Source organism: Gadus morhua, chromosome 8 (genome assembly GCF_902167405.1).
Source record: "Gadus morhua chromosome 8, gadMor3.0, whole genome shotgun sequence".
NCBI classification, from domain to species: domain Eukaryota; kingdom Metazoa; phylum Chordata; class Actinopteri; order Gadiformes; family Gadidae; genus Gadus; species Gadus morhua.
The window spans coordinates 20,816,191-20,838,195 of record NC_044055.1 but is presented as its reverse complement, the minus strand read 5'-3'; the positions used below and the strand labels follow the sequence as shown (position 1 = coordinate 20,838,195).

The window sequence follows — 22,005 nt, the reverse complement described above, 5'->3', positions numbered from 1 at the left end:
AATATGTCCTATTATAAAAGAGTGCTCATGAGCGCCGTCATTTGTTATGGGACGGGTGGGCGTGGCCTGTTATGGTAATCGGCGGGTGTGCTTGGCACTCTGTGGTCGGGAGAGGAGGGGGGGTGGGTGCCTTCTTTCAGTGGCAGCTCATTCCTTGCAGATGACAGCTCAATAACTTATTGGACTGTGAACAGCGTTGACCTGCCAACGGGAGCCTGGTCACCGTGCACCCGTCAGCCCCTCACAGAATCAGGTTCCCCGGGGCAGCACTTTCTGAGAAGGTGTTTTCTGATGCCCCGCTGATGAGTCACAGGCTTTCTGGTGGTGTTGAGGTTGTTTGTGATTGACGTGTCGTGTGTTTGTTTTACGTAATATATATTTGAGTAGCGTATTTTTATCGTTATCTTCATTCAGAGGTTTTTATCCCTGTATGTTCTGGTACAGAAAAGGAAATGTTATTAATATTAACTCCTTTAGGAAATGTTTTTAACCCAAGCGAGTCAAAGTATTTCCCTCGACTGTTTGGCTAGTAGTAGGCACATTGACCGCAAGACTTCCATGAAATACCCTCTCTTAAATAAGCATGAATAGATTTCAGTTATTCATTGAATTCATTCATTCATTAAGTGTCTTAAAGTCACTGTCTACATCTGTATCGGGTTACACAATGGGGATTGAGCTTAAAGCCCACTGACGAACACCCTTGCACTTCTAGTGTTATCGTTGTTATGAACCGGGGGTCGGTGGTGACACTTGTCTCTGGAAAGATCAGCGCTCATCGCCAACACCGTCGCCAAAGAGGACAATAGCGGTGTCTTCTAGATTGGCGCTTTAAGTGAGTTTTCCCCCCCAACCCTCTCCGTCTCCTCCTTTCGGTTTCCCAGAAGGCGGAGCATGTTGAAGAAGCTCTCCAAAAGCTCTCCACCGCCGCCCATCCAGAGCAGCCGCAGCTTCTCCTCGGGGTTCCACCAGTCCTCCAGCGACAGCCTCTCGGGCTCCCCCACTCAGTCCCTCTCCCCTGGGCCGTCCACGCCCTGCCGCTCCCCGGCGCCCGACCACTCTGGAGGTGGGTGACGACCGCGCGCGTGTGTGCGTGTGTGTGTGTGTGTGTGTGTGTGTGTGTGTGTTCTGTTACTGCACCCTGTAGGATAATTATACCAATCTCAAGGTACAAGAGAGCTAATGGTTAAATCATTAATGATCTGTTTATAGTTTATAGATCACAATATCGTTAATATTTTAATGGTATGCGATGTTCTGTGATTTAAATGATCATCATTGAATAATGTCTCATGTTCCGGAAAGATCATATCCAGTTTAATCTTGTTAAAAAATACCCCTAAAACACATCGAATAAAAATGTATCCAGTCATCGACGTGTTGGGTTTAAATGTGTGATAATCTTATTGCCAGTTTTGAGATAATCTAACAATGACCGTACAAGTCCTCGTATGCTACACACGCTGCTACACGTTCACTGTCGGCCTGGTCGTCAGGGCGACCGTGGTGTTTCCCGATGTGTGTGCTCCGTCCTCACCGTGTGCCCCCCCCCCCCCCTCCCCTCCCCTCCCCAGACTCCAGCTCCTCCCCCTGCTCCAGCTCCCCCAACTCTCCGGTGCCCCAGGCGCGGCCCAGCTCCCTCCACGTGCTTGGGGGCCGCTTCTCCAAGGCGGGCCGCTGCAAGTCCACCACCAGCATCCCCCCGTCCCCGCTGGCCTGCATCCCCCCGCCGCAGCCCCTGTCCCCGCAGTGCTCGCCGGCCTCCGTCAGCCTGCCGGCCGGCGGCCACGCCAAGGCCCTGCACGGCTACCACCCCCACCACCACCACCACCACCACCCGGGCAAGACCCTGTCCCCGCCCACCGTGGCGCGGCACGCCGGCCGGCCCCGCAGCGCCGAGCCCCAGCGCTCGCCGCTCCTCAAGCGGGTGCAGTCGGCCGAGAAGCTCAACGTGTACCACGGCGACAAGAAGGCCTTCGCCACCCGCCGGCACACCATGGAGGCGCCGCTCTCGGAGGGCGAGGGGCAGGAGGACCTGGAGGCGGACGCCGCCGCCAGCGGGTTCGTGTGCGTCGGGGAGCACGGGCGCCAGGGGCTGTACGTCTCGCCCCAGCAGCATCGCCGCAGCAACAGCCTGAGCAGCGGGTGCGGCGGCGGCGGCGGGGGCGGAGTCAGCCGGCGCTCCAACGACGTGGTGGTGATGAGGAAGCTGGCGCTGTCGGAGCGCAGGGACTCCTTCAAGAAGCAGGAGGCGGTGCAGGAGGTGAGCTTCGACGACCTGGACGAGAAGGGCAGCCCGGCGCCGGTGGTCTCCGGCAGGCCGCCCAAGGGGGGCTTCATGGCGTCCTGGATCCACCCGGCCCAGTGGGAGGAGGAGCTGGGCGTGAGGGGGGGGGGAGGCGCCTCCGCACAGGGTAAACCGCAGCCGCAGCCCAAAGCCAGGTCAAAAGAGAAAGATGGCTCCTAGTGGCGGGTTGTGACAGGAGCAGACTCAGGAAAGAGACCTCACGCCATGGCCACATTGACCTGCTACTGTATTTTTTTATTTGAAGGCTTTGCATGCGTGTCAAGAAAAACTGTGAGCCCGGCCACAACTCGAGTCACCGGACTGGCAGATGGACGGAATCGACCAAAAGAAAAACCCTTTCAGACATTAGTTTGTTTCTTTAAGCGTAATGCATTCGACCATGCTGTTCATAAAGTAATGGCTACCCAAACTGTTTACATCTCAGCTTGCTTTTCTCTCTCACTCTATTTTTGGTTCTCAGATCACTGTGGCGCCTGCAACTGAAGCATTTTGTAAATACCACAGCTTGAGATGAGGAAACTTATTTATGCTTTTTTTTTTATTGCTCATCTAATTCTGAATATGTCTTTTTTGGTTCCTTGCAGTGCATTGGTGCTCCAGGTTGAATGCTTTTCTTGGTCGATGCTGAGATTGGATTTCAAATAATATTTTGAGGAGATATAACAGCTGCCCGCATCATGATTGGTTGAAGTGCTTGACTGGGAAATGGCTACCCTTTACCCGCGTCCAAATCAGGCCTTTTAAAGCTTATCACATTGTTTTCATCTGTACCGAGATTCAGAGTTTCTGAGAATATTGTGAATTGCCTTTTTACATTAGATGCATTACCCTTTTAACTATAAAAATGCATTAACATCCTTTCCAAAAATATATTGGCAAACAATAAAGTAAGTCACCGTACCATAACAAGATAATACCGATTGGAACCATTTTAAAAGAGGAACTCTAGCTGTTCATTAATTAGCCATCATGTATGCAATGGCTATCGGTCCCAGGGAAAAGTGTGTGTGTTTTGTGTTGTGTTGAGACATTTTGACCCTCTGGTGCCAAATTGAATACGTTGGATCCTGTGTGACTCCCCTTTAAATCTAGGACTGCTTTACCCTGTATAATCTTCATCCTCAACATCAACATGTACGTCAAACCAGGTGTCTCTAGCTCTCTCTCCTCCGATATACCCTAGCCTAGCTTAAGTGTTTGCCCAAGTTGTAGTAGCCGTATATAACACATAATGTATCTTCTGGTTGGTTCTCTGCGTGATTCGAAATGCGTTCTTTGTACAGTGTAGAACTAACAACCAAACATTCGTGGGTGTTGTTTTTTCTGTCTATGAATGAATGTTTACATTTTAATGTGTGCGTACATGGGTGACTGTCAGAATTCATGTAAATTATAAGGAAAAATGAACGAGGCTCTGGCGACCGGATGGACGAATGCATAGAGGTAGCCTGTTTTGTATATTTTGATATGGAAACATGTTCTTGCTGAAGTAGTCGTGATAATTATGCCTTTGATGTTGACAAATATCTATAAATAATGGTGGACCTTTTACGGAAGCTGTCGGTGGTGTTTTAAAAGTGACCTTTTTGTGCGAGCAGACCCGACTTTAAAAAACAAAACCAACCTGTATGGATGGACCTGTAGGTGTGGAGATAGAGGGCGTGAGGCACTCTCGCGCGTCAGAGTCCCAGTCTCTTGCCAGCGTTCTTATTGCATTGTGAGTGATTCAAGTGGCACTGGTGACCTGATGGTTTGAGATGAGTCGTTGAATCGTCTGGGGGTGTAGGTAAACCGTATGGAAGAACAGAAAGTGCACGAAGCGTTAGACGTTTAAAATAAAACGGTTTGAGAATACATTTTTCAGAATGGGAATCGTTCTTGAACATTTACTAACGTCTAGACCACCAACGCTAGTCACATGGAGAGTGGAAGTTTAGCAATCTCACTTTTTTGAACTAGTAGCCTACTGGATGTTATTACTCATTCATTATTAATGTTTTGTTTTAGTTGACCTTTTCCCCTGTGCCTGTTGGGAGTGGAAGGTATATATACCAAGTGCACCAGGACATGTCATGTTGGCTCTGTTTGTTTATGTGGAATGTTTACTTTGTCATGGATGATCATAACTGTACACTGCTCACGAGGATTGGTGTTATTAAAAAAGAAGGATGCAAGAATGTTATCTTTTGTCCTATGACTTTGCAAGAAATAATGGTTTCTTAACCCTGCGTTCACACCAAAAGATGCATTTGCTGCCCGAACGCGTTGACGCCTGAGTTTTGCGGCGCGTCAAATCAAGTTTTGCGGCGCGTCAAAGGTTTTGCGGCGCGTCAAAAGTTGAAATATTTCAACTCGAGCAGCATTTGACGCGCCGCAAAATACGTGAACGCGCCCTTCGCCCGTGCCCGGGCACGGGCATGCCGCGCCGCAAATCAGATTTTGACGCGCCGCAAATCAAGTTTTGCTGCCCGTTTTCTCGGCAGCAAATGCTGCGGCAGCAAAGCAGCAACGCGTCTCTACATTCACTTTGAATGGGATCACGACGCGCGTCAACTTTTTGCATCTTTTGGTGTGAACGCAGGGTTAGGCTATGCGTATTACAATGGATTCTGCTGCCAACCCGGAGCGTACCCTTACATAACGAGGCTCTAATCAATGTTGATATGCCTGGTTTACCTTGCACAACTGATATGCCCGTTTTTCTATTGTCTTAAATTTGCTTCAAATAAAATGGTGGCAAAGGACCAAAGTGGAGTATTGTCTTGTGTATATATCTGGCATAGCTAACTGTTTCTCTGGGTTTAGGTATATTTGCATATAATGTCATTGTCAATGCCCTGTTTTTTTACTAGGGTCTTAGCATGTAATAAACGGCTTCTAGACCAAATTCAGGATGATTATTATTACTATTAAAATAAAATATTTTGTTTCTCTGTATTTAATGGAATAAAAAGATTAGAAAGTGGAGGGAGTCTTGTTCAGATTGGGTCAAATTTCCGTAATGGGCTGTAACCATTCGATAGCACAGGCCCCTCTTCACTCATTCGTGGGTTTCCGTTCAAATTCGTCTCTTTCCGTGCTCTTCATATTAGTTCCCACGCACGATCCTCTTTCCCTGCGCCGCCGTGCTGTGCTGTGCTGGAAAATGGCTGTGTAGCAGGCAGGGGAGTAATGTACGGCAAAAGAAAGAAAGAGCGAGAGAAAGGACGCAAACCAACAGTGAACAGAGGTTCAGAATAAAGTCGATTTTTGTACCGACCACTAAATCGATGGCAGAGAAGGAAAAGCACTCGCATGTATTTGTACTTTAGTTGAAGTGGACGAGGCTACGAGGCGCTGTCTACGGGTGAGTTTCTCCAAGTTATTGCACATTTCCAGTACAGCAGGACAGAACTGTACTGGAAAATGGTGGAAGCGCTGCAAGTGTGCGCGGAGCAGGCTGTTGACTTATGCCCTAGTTTAATCCAGGTTTAATAGTATACATCATCCAGGGACTATTGCATAGTAAACGTTTCTTTAGATGTTAAAAACGAAGTTAGTTGCTCTACTTTAAAGTGATCCATATAGTGTATTGTGCTCGTCGACAGTTTGTAACGAGTCCCCTGAGCACTGAAGTGGTCCTAGTTTTGCGTTTCTGTCATCATTCGCAGTTCTCCATATAAATCCTCCCAGACTGAGGTCTCATAACTCCTATAAAGCACCTCAGTAAAGCACATTGTGCTTAAAACGCACTTCCATTCGTCTAACTTTGTACATATTATCTTCGTCTGTATGTATACTGCTGACAAGCTTAATGTCAATTAAACCCCGAAGAATAAACATCTATTATAATGTTTTTCGATAAATGGAGAAAGAAAGTGTGCTGTGCTGAACTTTAGAAACAGAAGCAACTCAAACATGACGGTTGTGCGCTGCACCCTGTTTGATTGCCGTCCGTCCTCTTTTAAATCTGTATTAAATTCAGTATTTAAATTTTAAGGTACAGTGCTTGAAATTACCATATGCCTCCTATTAGGCCCACCTATTTGCTATTGTTAGATTGAATCAAATGTTTTGCATGTTGAGGTTTAGGATTTGGAGGATGTTACTCTTTATATAACAAGGCAAACCATATGTATGTTAACAGTTGTTCTAATGAAACAAACAAAATCGCAATATTATGTAATCATGTTCAATATTTTTTTTCATGACATGAATATTATCTAACATGTATATATTTTAATAATATTTTATAAAAAACACCTTTGTCTCCCCCTTCCCCCACACACACATGGACTCAAGACACACACACACACACACACACACACACACACACACACACACACACACACACACACACACACACACACACACACACACACACACACACACACGCGCGCACGCACACACACACACACACAGAAAAAAACAACCACAGACATCCTGCCCTGACCCTTGTTGTCTTGCAATTACTAAATACAATATATAAAGTAATATCTCGATATTTTATTAATGGAGAGAAGGTGCTTTTTGATGTCCATTTCGTATATCCATCATAGACCTTTCCTACGTTTTACTCATCAAGACAACTCATTTCCAAGCAAAGAACAAAAAAAGGCATACACACAGAAGTGTATACTTGAGTGACTTTACAAAACCTAGCAAATTAAAGGATAAACAGTGACTTAAGAAAAATCTTAGAGAAGTGTTCTATGGGGTGGAGGTTGGAGGGAGTGTAACAAAGGTGTCGGGTCAAAGCTTAGGTTGTGACCAAGAACCCCCTATAGCTTCTACCTATGCAGTCAATGCATTGATGCACTGATGCAGTGGTATACTGATACACAGATTTACCTTGAGGAACATCTCAGAGAATGTATGTTCTCCTAAATCTGGATACAGTCAATCCCATCTGTGTCTGGTCAGCGATAAATGGTAACAAATTCAGCCCTGACTTTTATAACTAGCAAATATAATTGCATGGAATCTCATTTGCATTGCATCCATTAAAATACAATATATAAAAAGAGCAAAAATAGGACAATTCAACCAATAGAAACTTAATATGCGTTCCATTTTTATTACTATGTGCTATTGACGATTATCATTCCAGTTATAAATATATAATATATATTGACATTTTGGCTACCAAAATCGAACCCTCGTTTTTCCAGCACAGCAACCGTTCCAAAACTTTAGTCAGGCCCAGCTGTGCTTCAATAAATCCATCCCGAGTTGGGAATAAAGGAACACCCAACCATAGGAATTACTTGAAAAATCTGATTTATAAACCCTGTTGCAAATCACAACTGTGTCATTCAATTGCAGTGTGATGGTCTTTGGCTTTATGATCTGATCTGATATCAGGTCATCAGAAGAATGTGGTCCCTCTTTTCTGCACTTTCGTTCTTTTTTTTGGGTTAGTTTCAGTAGTTTCAACTCAAGCCTCAACAGAATCGCTCCTCGAAAACTCCTAGTTGTCATTAAAAAAGCATTCGTTTTGACAGCATTACAAGTTCTAAAAAAGTACAAGTTGACCTCATTTGTTTTTTTACCCATCTGCCCTTGTTGCGTTGACTTAGGTAATTTTTACTCCGCGCAAAATTAAAACCACACGTCCACGTGATGCCTGTTTTGCACGTCGATATCACGAAATGAGGTTGATATTCAGTTTGGCTGCCACTGATCTCCCTCTGTGCGTTATTATTGTTATACAGAGTAATGCTGTTGTGTGTTTTTATTTTTGGTTAGATGAGAGGCTCGTTACCAGGTCTGTTGGCCTGGTGTCCCTGAAATACAATCAAGATGAAACATTGTCCTGATCACTGATCACATTTTACAGTTGAAGGTTAATGGGAACCATATTAAAAGCAATCGGACCAGCCTTAATGAGCGCAGCAACTTAAAAAAATAACATAGGCTACTAATGATAGAGTTGTGGTTCAAATAGGACTGTTTCTCAAATCCTGATGTGTATGAGTTTGGGTGTCTATGTGATCAGTTGGCTGTAGATATAGGGCACTAGTATTTCCAGCCATTTTCCCTGCGTAGCAGTTTTATGGAGTAGCAGCATAGGTCTACATTATAATATGTTAAGTATTCATAATTAATGTCCTCAGATTTAGAGCTCTTTTTTTTACCAGGGTAGCCTAGAATAAGAAACTACTTCTCCTTTATGTTCAAAGTATTTAATCTTCAAATGTGCAGTTTGACATGGTCATTCTGTACAATACCATTCTTATGACAAGACGAGGCTCATCTATTGCTCTCAATCTCTTAATCTTTGTTTCTAAGCAGCAAGAATACAGAGTCCTCTTCCTGGGCTTTGGGCCTATCTCCTCTGGGTTGCCTGTGGCGCAGTTACATTTCTCAGGTCCATGTGCACGGATGGACCCGGGCCAGTCTGTGTGTGTGGTGGCTATGGTCTGCACAGCACACATTTAGCTGCACATTTCCAGAGCAGTATCTTGGGTCCAATTAAACTTCTTAATGTTGCATTAGCCTAATATGCACGTTTGAATGCAGAGTTATGTCAGGGTTCAGGCTGAATGTTTATTTCAGGGTTGTGCTCGGTGGCTTCTCATTTGCTCGTTATTTTACACATCATGTCAACGTTGATTGTCATGGTTGAATATCTCTGACTTATGTAGGCCTACGATTTGGTTTTGGGATTCTGTAGCATGTAAACTATTATGTCTACACATTATTTATTTTAATATAAATAAACGCTAAAGAAAACATGCTAGTATGCGAACAATAACATATCATATTTTTCTCTGTTCCATAAACAGACTTAGGATTGGTCCTGTCTAGAAAGGGGTGGTAGCCAAACAACTACACTACTCACAAGTCAAGCGTATGGGGTGACCCCCTTTTCAATGTTTTGCGTTCCCTAAAGTCATCTCTGCCTTCTGAAATATTTTGAAGATGTATACTTCAATGGTAGAGGCTTATATGAATGGACCAACAAAGTATTAACAGATTCATGAGAAAGCAAACAAGTGCTTACTTATTGATAGGATTGTACAGGGCGCTATATCTCAGAATGAATAATGATGTTGGCTACCATTCACCTCAGGTCTAGATCCAAACACGTCTGCCTTCGTTGGTAACTGAACGTCGTGTTGAATGATTGGTGGAGAATTGGGTGAACTGCAGATAATCTGTCTATCTGTGTGCATGTCTGTTTTTCTGCTCATGGCTTCATTTGTCGGTGGATATGTATTGGACTGGGTTGTAACCTAGTCTGTGAAGGGCTACAATTTACATTATCAGACAAATTGTTCAATTGATCAGCCAGTTTGATAGAACATTTAATTTAGAAATACAATTATTTCAACACATATGTAACATGCAAATATTATAAATATATCTTTTGGTTTTGTTGTAACTTGGGAAAAGCACTTCTCAATCAGATGGTTGGCTGTGTGGAATAGAGAATCCGTGGGACATTATGCACAGTATTAGTTCAGTTGAGTGTATAGAGGTCAGTCCTGTATTGACTAAACGCAGAATGCATGTCAGCATGTCAACATTAAAAAAATAGATCTTAAAACAGAAGAGTAGGCTACCTCCCATTTCAACATGCCTGCATTCCCATTTTGATAATGTCTCAGCCTAGGCTATTGTTCAAAGAACAATAAATATATTATATGCCTATTTAATTATTTCACTTTGTTGATTAATCTTGTGTCTGAATCGTTTGCGTTTTGTACTTGGCCATAAAATACAACTTAATCCAATTCTCTGTACAATTTGTAAGAGGAAAAGCAATGTTGAACACTTAACATTAAACATATGAATCCTTTAATCAGCACCACAGCTGACATTTCTCATCATAACATTGCATCATTTGCCGTGTCATGCTTCAATTCCATTCCTGCTTCTAGAATCCTTTAGTTTTATTTTCACAATTGTATATATTTTATACATTATACATAAAATAAGATGATAAACAGCATGTTTTAAAAGGAAAAGTAGTATCTGTGGAAAAGGTGGGAGTTGTTTGGGTCAGATGCTTGATCACTGCCTAGATACATTTTCTAATATTAGAACGTTTCCTTGATTTGCCCGGCTTCTCTGGTGACTCGGGATCACATGGTCAGAGCAGCAGCCAATCAGATCACAGGGTGAGCTTTCCCTCTCTCTAGCAACAGTGAGTTACTCGCTGCCTATTCATTAATTATTTTCCTCCACTCTCCCCAAAGCCTGTTTGGACTCAGCCGATAGCTAAGTGCGCCTCTCTCCCCCCCCTCTCTCTCTTTCTCCCTCACTCTCCTTCTCTCTCCCTCCCACTCTGTTGTTGCCCTTCTCTCTTCAACTCAGTCCTGTATAAAGTCTTTAAAAGAGATGGATTCAGTGACGGGAAGCCGACTAACCACTGCTGCTGCCTGTCTGAAGTCAGAGCAACTCCTACAATGTCAGAGTGGGGAAACAGAGAGACGCTTCTTCTTCCAACTCCTAGGAGTTGCAGCACTTCTTCTGCTCTGGAGAAATGTGATAAATCAGGACGACCATATCAGTGGACATCTCCTCGCTTGCTCCTGCGTTTTCTCCTCATCCTTCCTCTTCTTCTTGCTTCCCTCTCTTTTCCACAACACTATGGTGACTTTAGGAAAACATGGAGTGTGGAAAAGGCAACTGGACTTTTTTTCCCTTCTTGGTGAGGACAGAAGCGGAAGGCGGGGGGGGGGTTTGTCAGTTGGAAGGCAGGACTGTGTATTTGGGGTGGAGGCGGGGGGGCGGATGGGGGCGGGGGGGGGGGGGGTGTGTTCAAGAGCAGGTGGAGAGAGGAAGGGAAGGAGGCGGGCGGGGGGGGGGGGGGGGGGGGGGGGGGGGGTTATGGTGGTGTGAGCGTCGCGGGCTGTGGTTGGGTCTGCCGCTGCCACGTGTCTCGCCTGGCACCTCTCGCATCTCCACTCTGAGGATGTTGCACCCGGAGTCTGCCCGTCCAGCTTCTCTCTCTCTCTCTCTCTCTCTCTGAGCCCAAAAAGTGTGGTGAGTGCCGGCCATCAAGCGGTGTCCTGTCTTCCTTCATGCTAACTCTTTGCGGTGCTGGTAACTTTGGACCGTTTTTTTTGTTTGGGTTTTGTGTATATATAATAACAACATTAGCAACTGACGGAGGTTTGCGGTCAATGTTTGCTCGCTCGCTTTTTTCCTTTTTTCGAATGTCGTAGGCAAGTGAGGATAATGTAGGCTAAGGTTCGAATGCATGCAGCCCCGCATTAAGCGATCAGTCCGAGCTTTGTGCTTTATTTCTGATTTAGGTCAACTGTTTTCAAGTCTTCTTAATGTTATTTTACTTTTGGACGGGGTCACCTGGAACGTTAAATCAATGCATTGAAAACGGTTGCACAACAACGAGCCTCTCAATCCAGGCCAATGATTATATAATTTGTGAAATGCCCCAAACCCCCCCCAAGAAAAGAAATACTCCCTACTTTTTGACACAGACCAACCAAGAATGTTGATATTCTCCATCATTTCACTTCATTCATTCGTCCATCGTCCGTTTCATTCGTTGTTTCATGCTTATTCGTGTTCGCTGTTCGTCATGTCTTCGCCAGGTCTAGAGAGGTTACCCGTACCGTCGATTCTGCACGGACAACAGACACCAAACGTCTGAAAGAAATCCTAATCTCTCCGTCGGGCTCTTTGCTCGCCCAGCTCTGCTCTATAATGAATGCCGTTTTGAAGTTACCTCATTGTTTCAGCATATTTCCCCCCAACTTGATCTTTTGGGCCTCAGGAGGTAAGGGGAAATCAGAAATATCGATGTGTGTGTTTTGCATTGGATTACAAAATTATTTAAATAATGGGAATTAAGATATGAACTATTAAAGTTATCAACGCGTTTGTTTTTATGTGATCCCGGAGTCAATAGCTTTTGAGATTGATGACGTTCCTATAAACGATTGCTTGATACGGTAAAATGTTCCCCAGGTCTTGTGTCTATAAAGATAAGGGAGCATACCAACAGTATTGGCCTTTTATTGTCATAATATGATATTTAACTCAGCCTAGCAACAAAAAAAATATTGAAGAAGAAATATATATTTTTTCCATACAGCGATCTCGTTTGTATCGGCTACTTTCAACAACTATAAAGCATTTTTAGAAGAAGAGAGAGGCTTTTTTTTCTTGATAGAACCGAAAGGTAACTGTTTCTGAAAAAGGTATTTTCATCCTCAACACTTCTTGGGACCCTAACATCTCTGGGCGCCATCGTCATCTTCATCAACGGCACACTCCTACAAATACGAAAACATTTAACAATACTTTTGCATAGCAACCACCCACATAGTTGCTTTTATCTGTGTGGTGAAAATGGGCCACGGTATTATGGGGAAGTTGCCCTGGCTGTGCAGGGAGGCTCACGTCCAGGGACCCAGGCTGCTGTCGGCTGTGACGCAGCAGCCTCATCCCACCCGCCGCCATCGCAGCCCTGCGCTAATGCTCGGCAGCGCTGCCGCAGTTCGGCCATTTTTCGTGCTCCGCTTTTGAGCTGCGCTCGTGGCCACGAGCCGCCATTTTGCCATATCGTGTGTCCCTTTTTACATTTTTTCGAAAGGTCTGCAAGTGTCTTAAATTGCAATGAGTAGACTCCGTTTTTTAATTTCAGTTAAACAGTAAGCTCAAGGTTAATGCCAATTTTTGTGTTCATATTTTATGTTAGATTATTTTTCTTTAAAATGTTCTAATATGTATTTTAGCTTAATGTGGTCTCCATGTCCATGTAGGTTGGGACATAATCAGTGTCCGGAACATGCGGATCCCAGAGAGAAGCGAGGGGGATTAAGGAACAGGCCAGCCTCTCGTGCCTCAGACCGGACCACTGGTGGGTCTCAGCGCGTCGAGACGTCAGCGACGGAAGGACCCCCTTTGGCTGGCCAGCGCTCCCGGACGGAGCGCTGAGGAGGCTGCTCCAATAGCACCCGGCCAGCAGGTTTTTGCCGCTTGAAGGAGCATGTTGCCAACGCTCTCCCTCTGCTCCATCGTTTGGCTCAACCGAGGCATCAAGCTGAGGAAAGTGCTCCGGCGCTCGGCGACCAACGCTGGTCAACTCTGAGGGACGGTCCGGCCGCGAGGAACAGCGGACCCAGCGGCGGTACTCCCCAACCACCCCGTATCGCTTTGGAAATGCTTCTAAGCTTCGGGTGACTGTATTCTCCCTCCCCTCCCCCCCCCCCCCCCCCCCCCCCCCCCCCGCTCCTCCCATAAGCCACCGTACTCCACACCACCGTTTCTGGGGGGGGTGAAGAAAAAAGAAATCCGGTCGAGCCATAAACAATAAGTGGCATTTGGACCCATAGTCAGCCATTTTACCTCCCTCCTCTCTTCTGGTGGCCATTTTGTTTCGAGCCTGCCTGTTCAAAATGGCGGCAGAGGGCTTCCAGTACCGTGCCCTCTACGGGTTCACCAAGGACCAGGAGGAGGACCTGGACCTGCAGTCCGGGGACCTGCTGACGGTCAGCAAGGCCTCGCTGCTGTCCATGGAGAGCTACCAGGACGGCTGCATCGAGCGCCCCGAGCGCCTGGGCTGGCTGCTGGGCTTCAACGAGCGCACCAAGCAGCGCGGGGACTTCCCGGGGACCTACGTGGAGTACGTGGGGCCCGTGAGGATGGGACACCCGTCCAGCCAACCCCGGTCCCAGCGGCCCCTCCCCGCTGCCCCGCGACCGGACGCATCACAAGGTAAGGGGCCCTGATCCGTTCCTGGTCTGGGAGGGCCGATGTCCGCTCATAACCAACGCGGTTCAGCCATGACCTGTTTTCTGTTATTTATGTAACGGCAGTTGAACAAAATAATATAAGGTATTTTTTTCAAATCAATCCAAATAACCTTTTTGCTACTGTGAATATGTTGCAGTGCTTGAGGTTGTGATAAGATACGACTGGGCCTGTTTACTTATTTATATACTCTGCATTAGTGCCCATCACCTTTACATTGTGCTCTTCATTGTGGTTACCCCAAGTCCACGGACATTGTGAAGGTTTTTTTAATTTGTTTTTGTAAACATTACAAAAAAGCAGGAAGCACTGAATCTATTAACTATTACTCAATCACTAACAATGCAAATATGCAGCATTTCCCAGTAAGAATCACGCCGTTTAAAAATGCAGATGGATTCAACTATGAACGTATACAGCCTATTGAAGACGAGGTTATGTTCCGTCCTTCCACCATAATGTATTTAGCAGTATTTAGCAGATTCAATTATAATGGAGTTTCACTTTTTAATCCCATGTGTAGAGTAGTGTTGCAAATGGCAGTTCACGTTTGAGGGGGATTATGTTAAGTGTTCTTGTCTCTGTGTGCATTTGGAGGGTTTTTCCCTCAGATATGTGTTTTGGGGCCGTTCGTATTTTGAGGTTGCTTCCCTGTTCAACGACTAAAAGTGTGCTTCAATAATGTGGCCATGTTGACTGGTTGCAGACGCTAATTTCTCATGTGGGGAGAAAGGGGAAACTGATTTTTTTATTCATTATGAAAATATAATTTTACTACAGTATGTTATTACAATATGTTTTAATTTGGATGCAACACATTTGCATTTGCATTGCATTTCCAATGATGCATTTATTGATCAAACAGTAAGAAACACATCCTGTATGCATGTGTCCATGACAACATATGGTGTTTTATGACCAATTTTATTGTTCTTCAGATAATTAGTGTGAATGCTGGAGGCACTTACAGCATATGTTCTTCATAAATTTCTTATTTTATTAATATTCTGCCACTTTTTCGGCCCTTTACTACTTCCACAGTTTTTCATCTCCATTCAATATCAAATCTTTTAAATGTTCAGCTTCTTTGAAATCAACGTCTGCTATGTTTCTAATAAAAATATGATACAGCTTTTAAGAAATTACGCTTTTTAAATGTATAAAGGGATTCAATAGGGCAGAACCTTTCTGTCAGACTTAAAGTACTTCAGAGTTCGCACTCTGTACTCTGTACATCTTTTACCTTTAAACTTTCGTTCTAACAATAAACAAATCATCACATTTTGATATTTATACAGAGATCCAGACAGATTTCCAATATCGTTTTTACTTATAAAATGTCAGATGCATGTTTTAAATTCGTCTCACTGATTTCTATTGAGCCCTGGCATAGTGTGTGACCCCTGCTCTAGCCCTACCCAGCTTTACCAACAGATAAACATATCTGACATCGTGGAGCATAGTACATGAAAGTAGTTGATAATTCACCTAGAAACACAACAAAACAAGTAAAGCTTAATTATTTAGGCGGTTCTGGATTCATTAGTGTTAAAATAATTCAATGATTGGAATTATACTTTTTGAGCGTGGGGCGTGTACGTGTAACAACTTGTTAACGACACCGTAGATATTACAATGGGTCCCAATGGAGGCTCCCCCTCTCTTCACACTCTTCACACAACAGTCTCCTCTTTTACACCATATTCAACTGAATTGACTAAATTTGAATGGACAGACACATGGTGGACATCCACATGTTGGTCTACTTTTACTGAACCTTACCAATTTATAATAGTATGGTTTTAGTCCTGACCAAAGCCTTGAGAACAAGGCAATGGTTTGAGGCTTTGTTCTTCATTTCATGGCTGGTTATCTGCTTCCGTTAGAAGGGCAAAACGAGGCAGGCTAGGTTTCTAAATGCTAATGCTACTTAAAAACTATATATTTATCGATTATTATTTATCTGTCTCTAAACAAACAATATGTCATATGAAAGCTGAACTTCATATATTCAGTAGTAGTATGGTAGTATATGCCACTATAAACTAGTAATAAGTATATAAACAGTAGCCGTAGCATTCTGTGACCTAAACTCAACATATTAGATATGAACAGATTTCCAAGTTACAACCATACATTTCTTACCATTGTTATTATCATTCTAATGTTAGTACCTATCAAACCCATTATACTTTGTATTATGTTGATATTGTTTCATAAGAATACTACTTCTACTACTTTTCATTCCAATATTACAACATATTGTCCTGATACTGTTTCATAAGAATACTTCTACCTATCATGAGTATTATGCCTACTTATAGTCTATTTTACAGGTCTATGACTTATCATACTACTTGTGCTACTGGAACTTATACTAATCTGCCTATCATACTGCTAATAATACTAGTACTACTTATCATTCTACTTTACTATTTATCATGCTTCTATGACGTCTAGTGATCATACTTATACTAGGCCTAGGTTTAATCTGTATCACTTTAGTTTAGCTATTTGTTCCACTCTTAAACTTTTGTCAACTATTTTAAGCAATTTGAATGATTTGTATATTCATATTGTTATGCTTACTCAATCCAGACTATAAACTTTTGAACTCTGTTCAAATTCCATTCAACCATTAAAATATAATAAATCATTTAAAGCCTGCAATCTAGTTTGGGGTTAGCCTTTCAACAGCCAGACGTCACACAGCTATTTCGTAAGAAGTTGTCTTTTCTTTAATATTGGTGATTATTGTTGGAGCATGTGATACAATAATTGATTTTGTGTGAATTAACAATAAAGTAATATTATAATTGGTGTTAATGCTATTATAATTTTTTATTATATATTAGTTATTATTATTTATTAAAAAGAAACAGTCACTAAACCAATGAATCAATTAATAAGGAAAAATGATTATTTCCAAACACAAGGGCAGGGAACAACTAGCAGAACTTCCATGGTGGAACAAAGTGGGTCAAATAAGTCAACTATATTATGTGGAATGGAAAAAAATCACTTCAATATTGGACAATGGTTTTTATGTCTAGGAGGACAGTGGAACGTATAATTAAAAAAGTTAATTTAGAGCCCCGAAACTTATCACTGAGGCATGTGATGTCTCACACTGCTAACACATGAACAGGAAATGGTATGTCAGGACCTAAAAATACATTCAAATTGCTCTAAAAAGCAGAGCAAATTGAACCAACAGACCTGATGCACTTCGATGACTTGTAGCAGATCTGTAGCTAATAGGCTAATCGCTATCGTCTTTGCTTAAACTCCTCAGCCCAGTTGCCAATCTTGGGAGAGTTTGGGTAGGGCTTTCACTGGCCATGACCGCACACTGACCCCCTTAATCTATACTGAAGATGCGTCATAATCCTCACCTCTATGGAAACGCAGCTTAACGAATTGATCCCTCCGTTGGACAATAGAGGTCCAATTGAGCTACTGATGAGGCTGTCCCATCCAGGCCTCTCATTGGTCTGCCTGTGAGCCTGTCTCCGTGGCCCCCTGTTTGCGCCACACTTGTGACCTGTAGCACCTCCTGCCTCCAGAGTGCAGTCTGGAGAGGGTTCTATCTGCACAAAGAAATGTGCGTATCTCCTGCCGTGTATCCCTTTGTTGGCCCGTCTCCACTCAACTCCAGGGCATTGGTATTGGGAGAAGGAAAGTCTAGGGGGGCTGGGGCGTGGGGGCAGAAGGGAGCTACAAGTGCTTGGAGTGGCCATGAGGTATCTTTATATATTACGAGGGTCTTATCTGTTTTGACGCCAGACTTTTAATGAATGAATGAACTTCTTGATTCTAAACTTTGAAACACAGGTATTAATCATAGGGGGAGCACAGAGCCGAGTTTCAACGCATTTCGTTTTTTGATCGCTGAAATTGTGATTATCAGTTGAGCTGATGGGATTGGGCCACACCACACCGTGGTGAATCTGGACTGCGGTACCCATTTTAAACGCTTGGCGTGTACGTTACAAATGGTACCTTTTTTTTTATGTTCATAATATCTACATGGAATCATGTCCAAGAGGCCTCATTAAACTGGGGCCCTGTTTCCAACTCAAACATCTCTCTGGCTTACGTTAGCCTATCTTGAGTTAGCCCAGCCTCTGAAAAGCCTCTTGTCCTTTCTTGCCAATTTTCCCCCACAAAGCCAATATTTCTATTTATTTTTTCATTCATACCTTCCCCTCCCCCCCTCCCTTTTATTACCCTCAACTCCATGATCCAGGTCCTCCTTGTATGGAGCTCAGAGTCACAAGTTTGCTTGGCCAAAATAGATTAAACAAAAAAAAAGGGGCTATATCCTGCCGCTTATGTGATATGTTCCAGGATGAACCCATACATTCCTGCCCCGTCAAAAGCCATATTGTCTTCTAACTCCTCCATGGGTTCCCTCTTTCTCCCTTTTCTTTTTGACAGTTGGGCTTAGTAGCACTCTGAGCACGCTCAGAGCCAGTGAACTCTGCTTTACCTCTGGTAGGAGGCCATTGACTATTCATAATGTACCACAAAGACGCACTGGGCTTCCTTCTAATGTATACGTTTTTAAATTCACTTGTCGAGGCGGAGTAATGTGGAATTACCAGCAATATGACTTGTAAATACTCGGGTGGGAGTTCTGCAACAATATCACATTGGCAGATTAAGATAGCTGGAGATTTAATAGTGGCAGGGGGTGTGAGAGGGAGTGTTTGGTCCACCCTGGGAGACATCCGTATCAGTGAATGGCTTGTTGTCAAACAGAAGTCTTGTAAGGCCATACTCCCAAGCTGTGAACATGCATAATAGTTCTTGCCCAACTGGGTTTACAGCTACATTTTGTTTTGCCCTGCAGACTGTCAATCACTCTGCATGGGTGCACTACAAAAAATATAATAAAATAATTTAAAAAGGAACAATAACAAATGCTTCCTCTGTTTCGTGAAAGGTGCTGGTTTTAGCGACAACATTGTGTTTGTCTTTTGCACTTTTTCAATCATTGAAACCAACCCACAACAAAAAATAACTTGTTCTACTTGTGCTTTTGTATAAAAGATAGGGTGTAAAGATGAAAAGGTCACGTCAGTCTTGCTACAGAACCTGTTGGAGCTGGTTCAGACAGAGAACCTGGTTAACGGTGTTGCTATAGAACCTGGTGGAGGTGGCTCAGACAGAGAACCTGATTAACGGTGTTGCTACAGAACCTGGTGGAGGTGGCTCAGACAGAGAACCTGGTTAACGGTGTTGCTACAGAACCTGGTGGAGCTGGTTCAGACAGAGAGCCTGGTTAACGGTGTTGCTACAGAACCTGGTGGAGGTGGCTCAGACAGAGAACCTGGTTAACGGTGTTGCTAGAGAACCCGGTGGAGGTGGTTCGGGCCGGGAACTTGAGGCTACAGATGTCTCCTTCCTAGGAGGACGGACGCTAGCAGACCACTTCGGCATTTCGGCCTTCGAGTCCTGACCGTAGGAGTTTAGATTCTGAAGGAGAGCAAGACTTGGTAGAGGATTGGATTGGAGATCAGCAATAGATAGGGATTGAATATATTTGCTTCCCCTGCAGAGTGGGGAAAGCAGTGGTTTGTGTGGACCTGTATTAGTATAGCTTTAGTTTAAGTATCTCTATCGGTAGGATGGTCCAATGAATGCTCATAAAGCTGTCTCTATGAACAGTGGGGGGGGGGGGGTCATTTGGGGGCCGAATATCCTTCATATCAACAGCCATTTGGAGTCCTATGTACAGGGATAATGTTACAGACTCAGATTATATGTGCTTTTCATAAGCAGGTGATCAGCTGGAGCATTTGCCAGTGCTCAGTTTTCCTTGCTGTCAAATTAAATAATAATAATGGTTTGTCTTAACGAAAGCTAAAATACAGAGTGCAGGTCCTGCCTGGCCAGCTCACCCCCACACGCAGCAGAATGCCATTTGGTATTTGTCCTGTATGAAAAAGACTCACTTTCACCAAGGTACACCCGACCGATGAATCAGTACAGCCTTGCTCCATGCAGGACTTGTGTTTACACACTCGGTAAAGTAAAGACAGGGCCGGACGGCAGCTGAGAGTGTGGGATGTGTCTGCAGTGCTAGTGTTGCTAACAGTTCTACTCTGTGGCCACGTTGTAGCAGAGGATAGCTTTATAAAACATGTCAACGGTGTAGCGTGAGACGGGGACTGCGATCGGCTTCATTCCCTCGGCGCCCGGGCCAAAACGTTTCTCAACTTGTGGCGCAGCAGAAATAATCCTCACAGAACACAGGCCCAGTTTTGGCTCTCTCTCTCTCTCTCTCTCTCTCTCTCTCTCTCTCTCTCTCTCTCTCTCTCTCTCTCTCTCTCTCTCTCTCTCTCTCTCTCTCTCTCTCTCTCTCTCTCTCTCTCTCTCTCTCTCTCTCTCTCTCTCTCTCTCTCTGCCTTGTGTGTGTGTCTCCCTAACCCTCTCCATGGCCTCACTTTTTACTGCCTCTGAAGTGAACCATGGCTTGCCCCCCCCCACACACAGACACACCATCCCCACCATCCCTCTTATCCCTCCAGCAACTCACCCCCCTACCTCCCCTTACACCCAGTATTGCCTTCTCCTTCAATGCCTCCCCCCTCCATTTATCCTTGTGTCTCTTGTGCCTTGCTCCGGTTCTCTCTCTTTATTTCCCTTGCTCTTCTTCTCCCTTAGTTCCCTTACCTCTCTGTCTCTCTGTCTCTCTCTCTCTTTCTCTCTGTCCCTCTCTGTCTCCGTCTCCCTGTCTCTCTCTGTCTCTCTGTCCCTCTCTCTCTCTGTCCATCTATCTATTGATTTATCTCTCTCTGACTCATATGTCTGATACTTTTTCTTTGTCTCCTATTATGATCTCTTCTCTTCCCTCATTCTTTCAGATTCCCATACATGTCTGATGCTGTCTCTGTCTCTCTGCCTGTCTTTCTCTGTCTCTTTCTCTCTCCCAACCCTCTCTATTTCTCTCACTCCCTCTCTCTGTCTCTCTCCCTTTCTCTCTCCCTCTCTCTGTCTCTATCTCTGTCTCTCTTTCTGTCTTTCTCTCTCCATTTTTGTCTCTATCTGTCTCTTTCTCTCTCTGTATCTGTGTGTCTCTCTGTCTCTTTCTCTCTCCATTTCTGTCTCTCTTTCTGTCTCTTTCCCTCTCTGTATCTGTGTGTCTCTCTGTCTCTTTCTCTCTCCATTTCTGTCTCTCTTTCTGTCTCTTTCTCTCTCTGTCTCTTTATGTCTCTCTGTCTCTTTCTCTCTCCATTTCTGTCTCTCTCTCTTTGTCTCTCTCTGTCTCTCTTTGTGTCTTTCTCTCTCCCTGACTGTCCCTCTTTCCCTGTCTTTCTCTCTTTCTGTCTCTGTCTCTGTGTGTCTCTCCGTCTCTTTCTTTCTCCCTTTCTGTCGCTCTCTGTTTCTCCCTCTCTGTCTCTCTCTGTCTGTCTCTCTGTTTCTCACACTCAGTCTCTCTCTCCCTCTGTCTCTCTCACTCACTCTCTCTCTCTGTCTCGGGGCAGCAATAAAACATGCAGCAGGGCCAGTTCTGAGAACTGCGAGGCCTCCAGTCCCTCTCTTGCTCCACTCCCGGCTCAATACCAGGAAAACACTTTCAAAGAAGCCGTGGGGGAGGGAGGGAGGGAGGGAGGGAGGGCGGTGGCGGGGTGGGAGGAGGGGATAGACAGGGCAGAGAGTGAGCTTGAGAGAGAGAGAAAATGAAAAAGATAGGACAGAATGAAAGAGTGGTGGGAGGGGGGGGGGGGGGGGGTGAGAGGGGCTTCAGTGTAAGGTTGGGCCGCTTCAGCCAACTGCAAATATAGGAACCAGCTGCATCGGGATCCTTTTCCCTTCCTCCTTCCAAAGGAGCGTTAGAGTTTTGCTACGCTATTCAGGGTTTATTATGGAGATAAACCGTACGAGGTGTAAATATTGTTCCTCGACATGTTTGAGGCCACACACTGGAAGAGTGTGTCTCCATTAAAGAGGCGGAATGATCTTCTTCACAGACGATCAAT

The 22,005-nt window shown here is 44.4% G+C and overlaps 2 protein-coding genes across 5 annotated transcripts in view; both read left to right on the top strand.

Moving 5' to 3' along the window:
• Nucleotides 1-4,490, top strand: part of mast3a (microtubule associated serine/threonine kinase 3a) — a 34,602-nt gene extending 30,112 nt beyond the window's left edge. For all 3 annotated transcript variants that reach the window (XM_030364739.1, XM_030364738.1, XM_030364737.1), the window contains 2 exons: nucleotides 885-1,066; nucleotides 1,575-4,490. In XM_030364739.1, the coding sequence (XP_030220599.1) occupies nucleotides 885-1,066; nucleotides 1,575-2,467 (1,075 nt within the window). In that variant the 3' untranslated portion in view covers nucleotides 2,468-4,490. The remainder of the gene's footprint in view (nucleotides 1-884; nucleotides 1,067-1,574) is intronic.
• A 906-nt stretch (nucleotides 4,491-5,396) lies between these two features.
• Nucleotides 5,397-22,005, top strand: part of pik3r2 (phosphoinositide-3-kinase, regulatory subunit 2 (beta)) — a 41,403-nt gene continuing 24,794 nt past the window's right edge. The window contains exons 1-2 of one of the 2 annotated variants that reach the window (XM_030364734.1): nucleotides 5,397-5,654; nucleotides 13,027-13,981. In XM_030364734.1, coding sequence (XP_030220594.1) covers nucleotides 13,663-13,981 — 319 coding nt within the window. In that variant the 5' untranslated portion in view covers nucleotides 5,397-5,654; nucleotides 13,027-13,662. Of the gene's footprint in view, nucleotides 5,655-10,475; nucleotides 10,947-13,026; nucleotides 13,982-22,005 lie in introns of those variants that run through there. The other variant, XM_030364735.1, reaches the window with a different exon arrangement.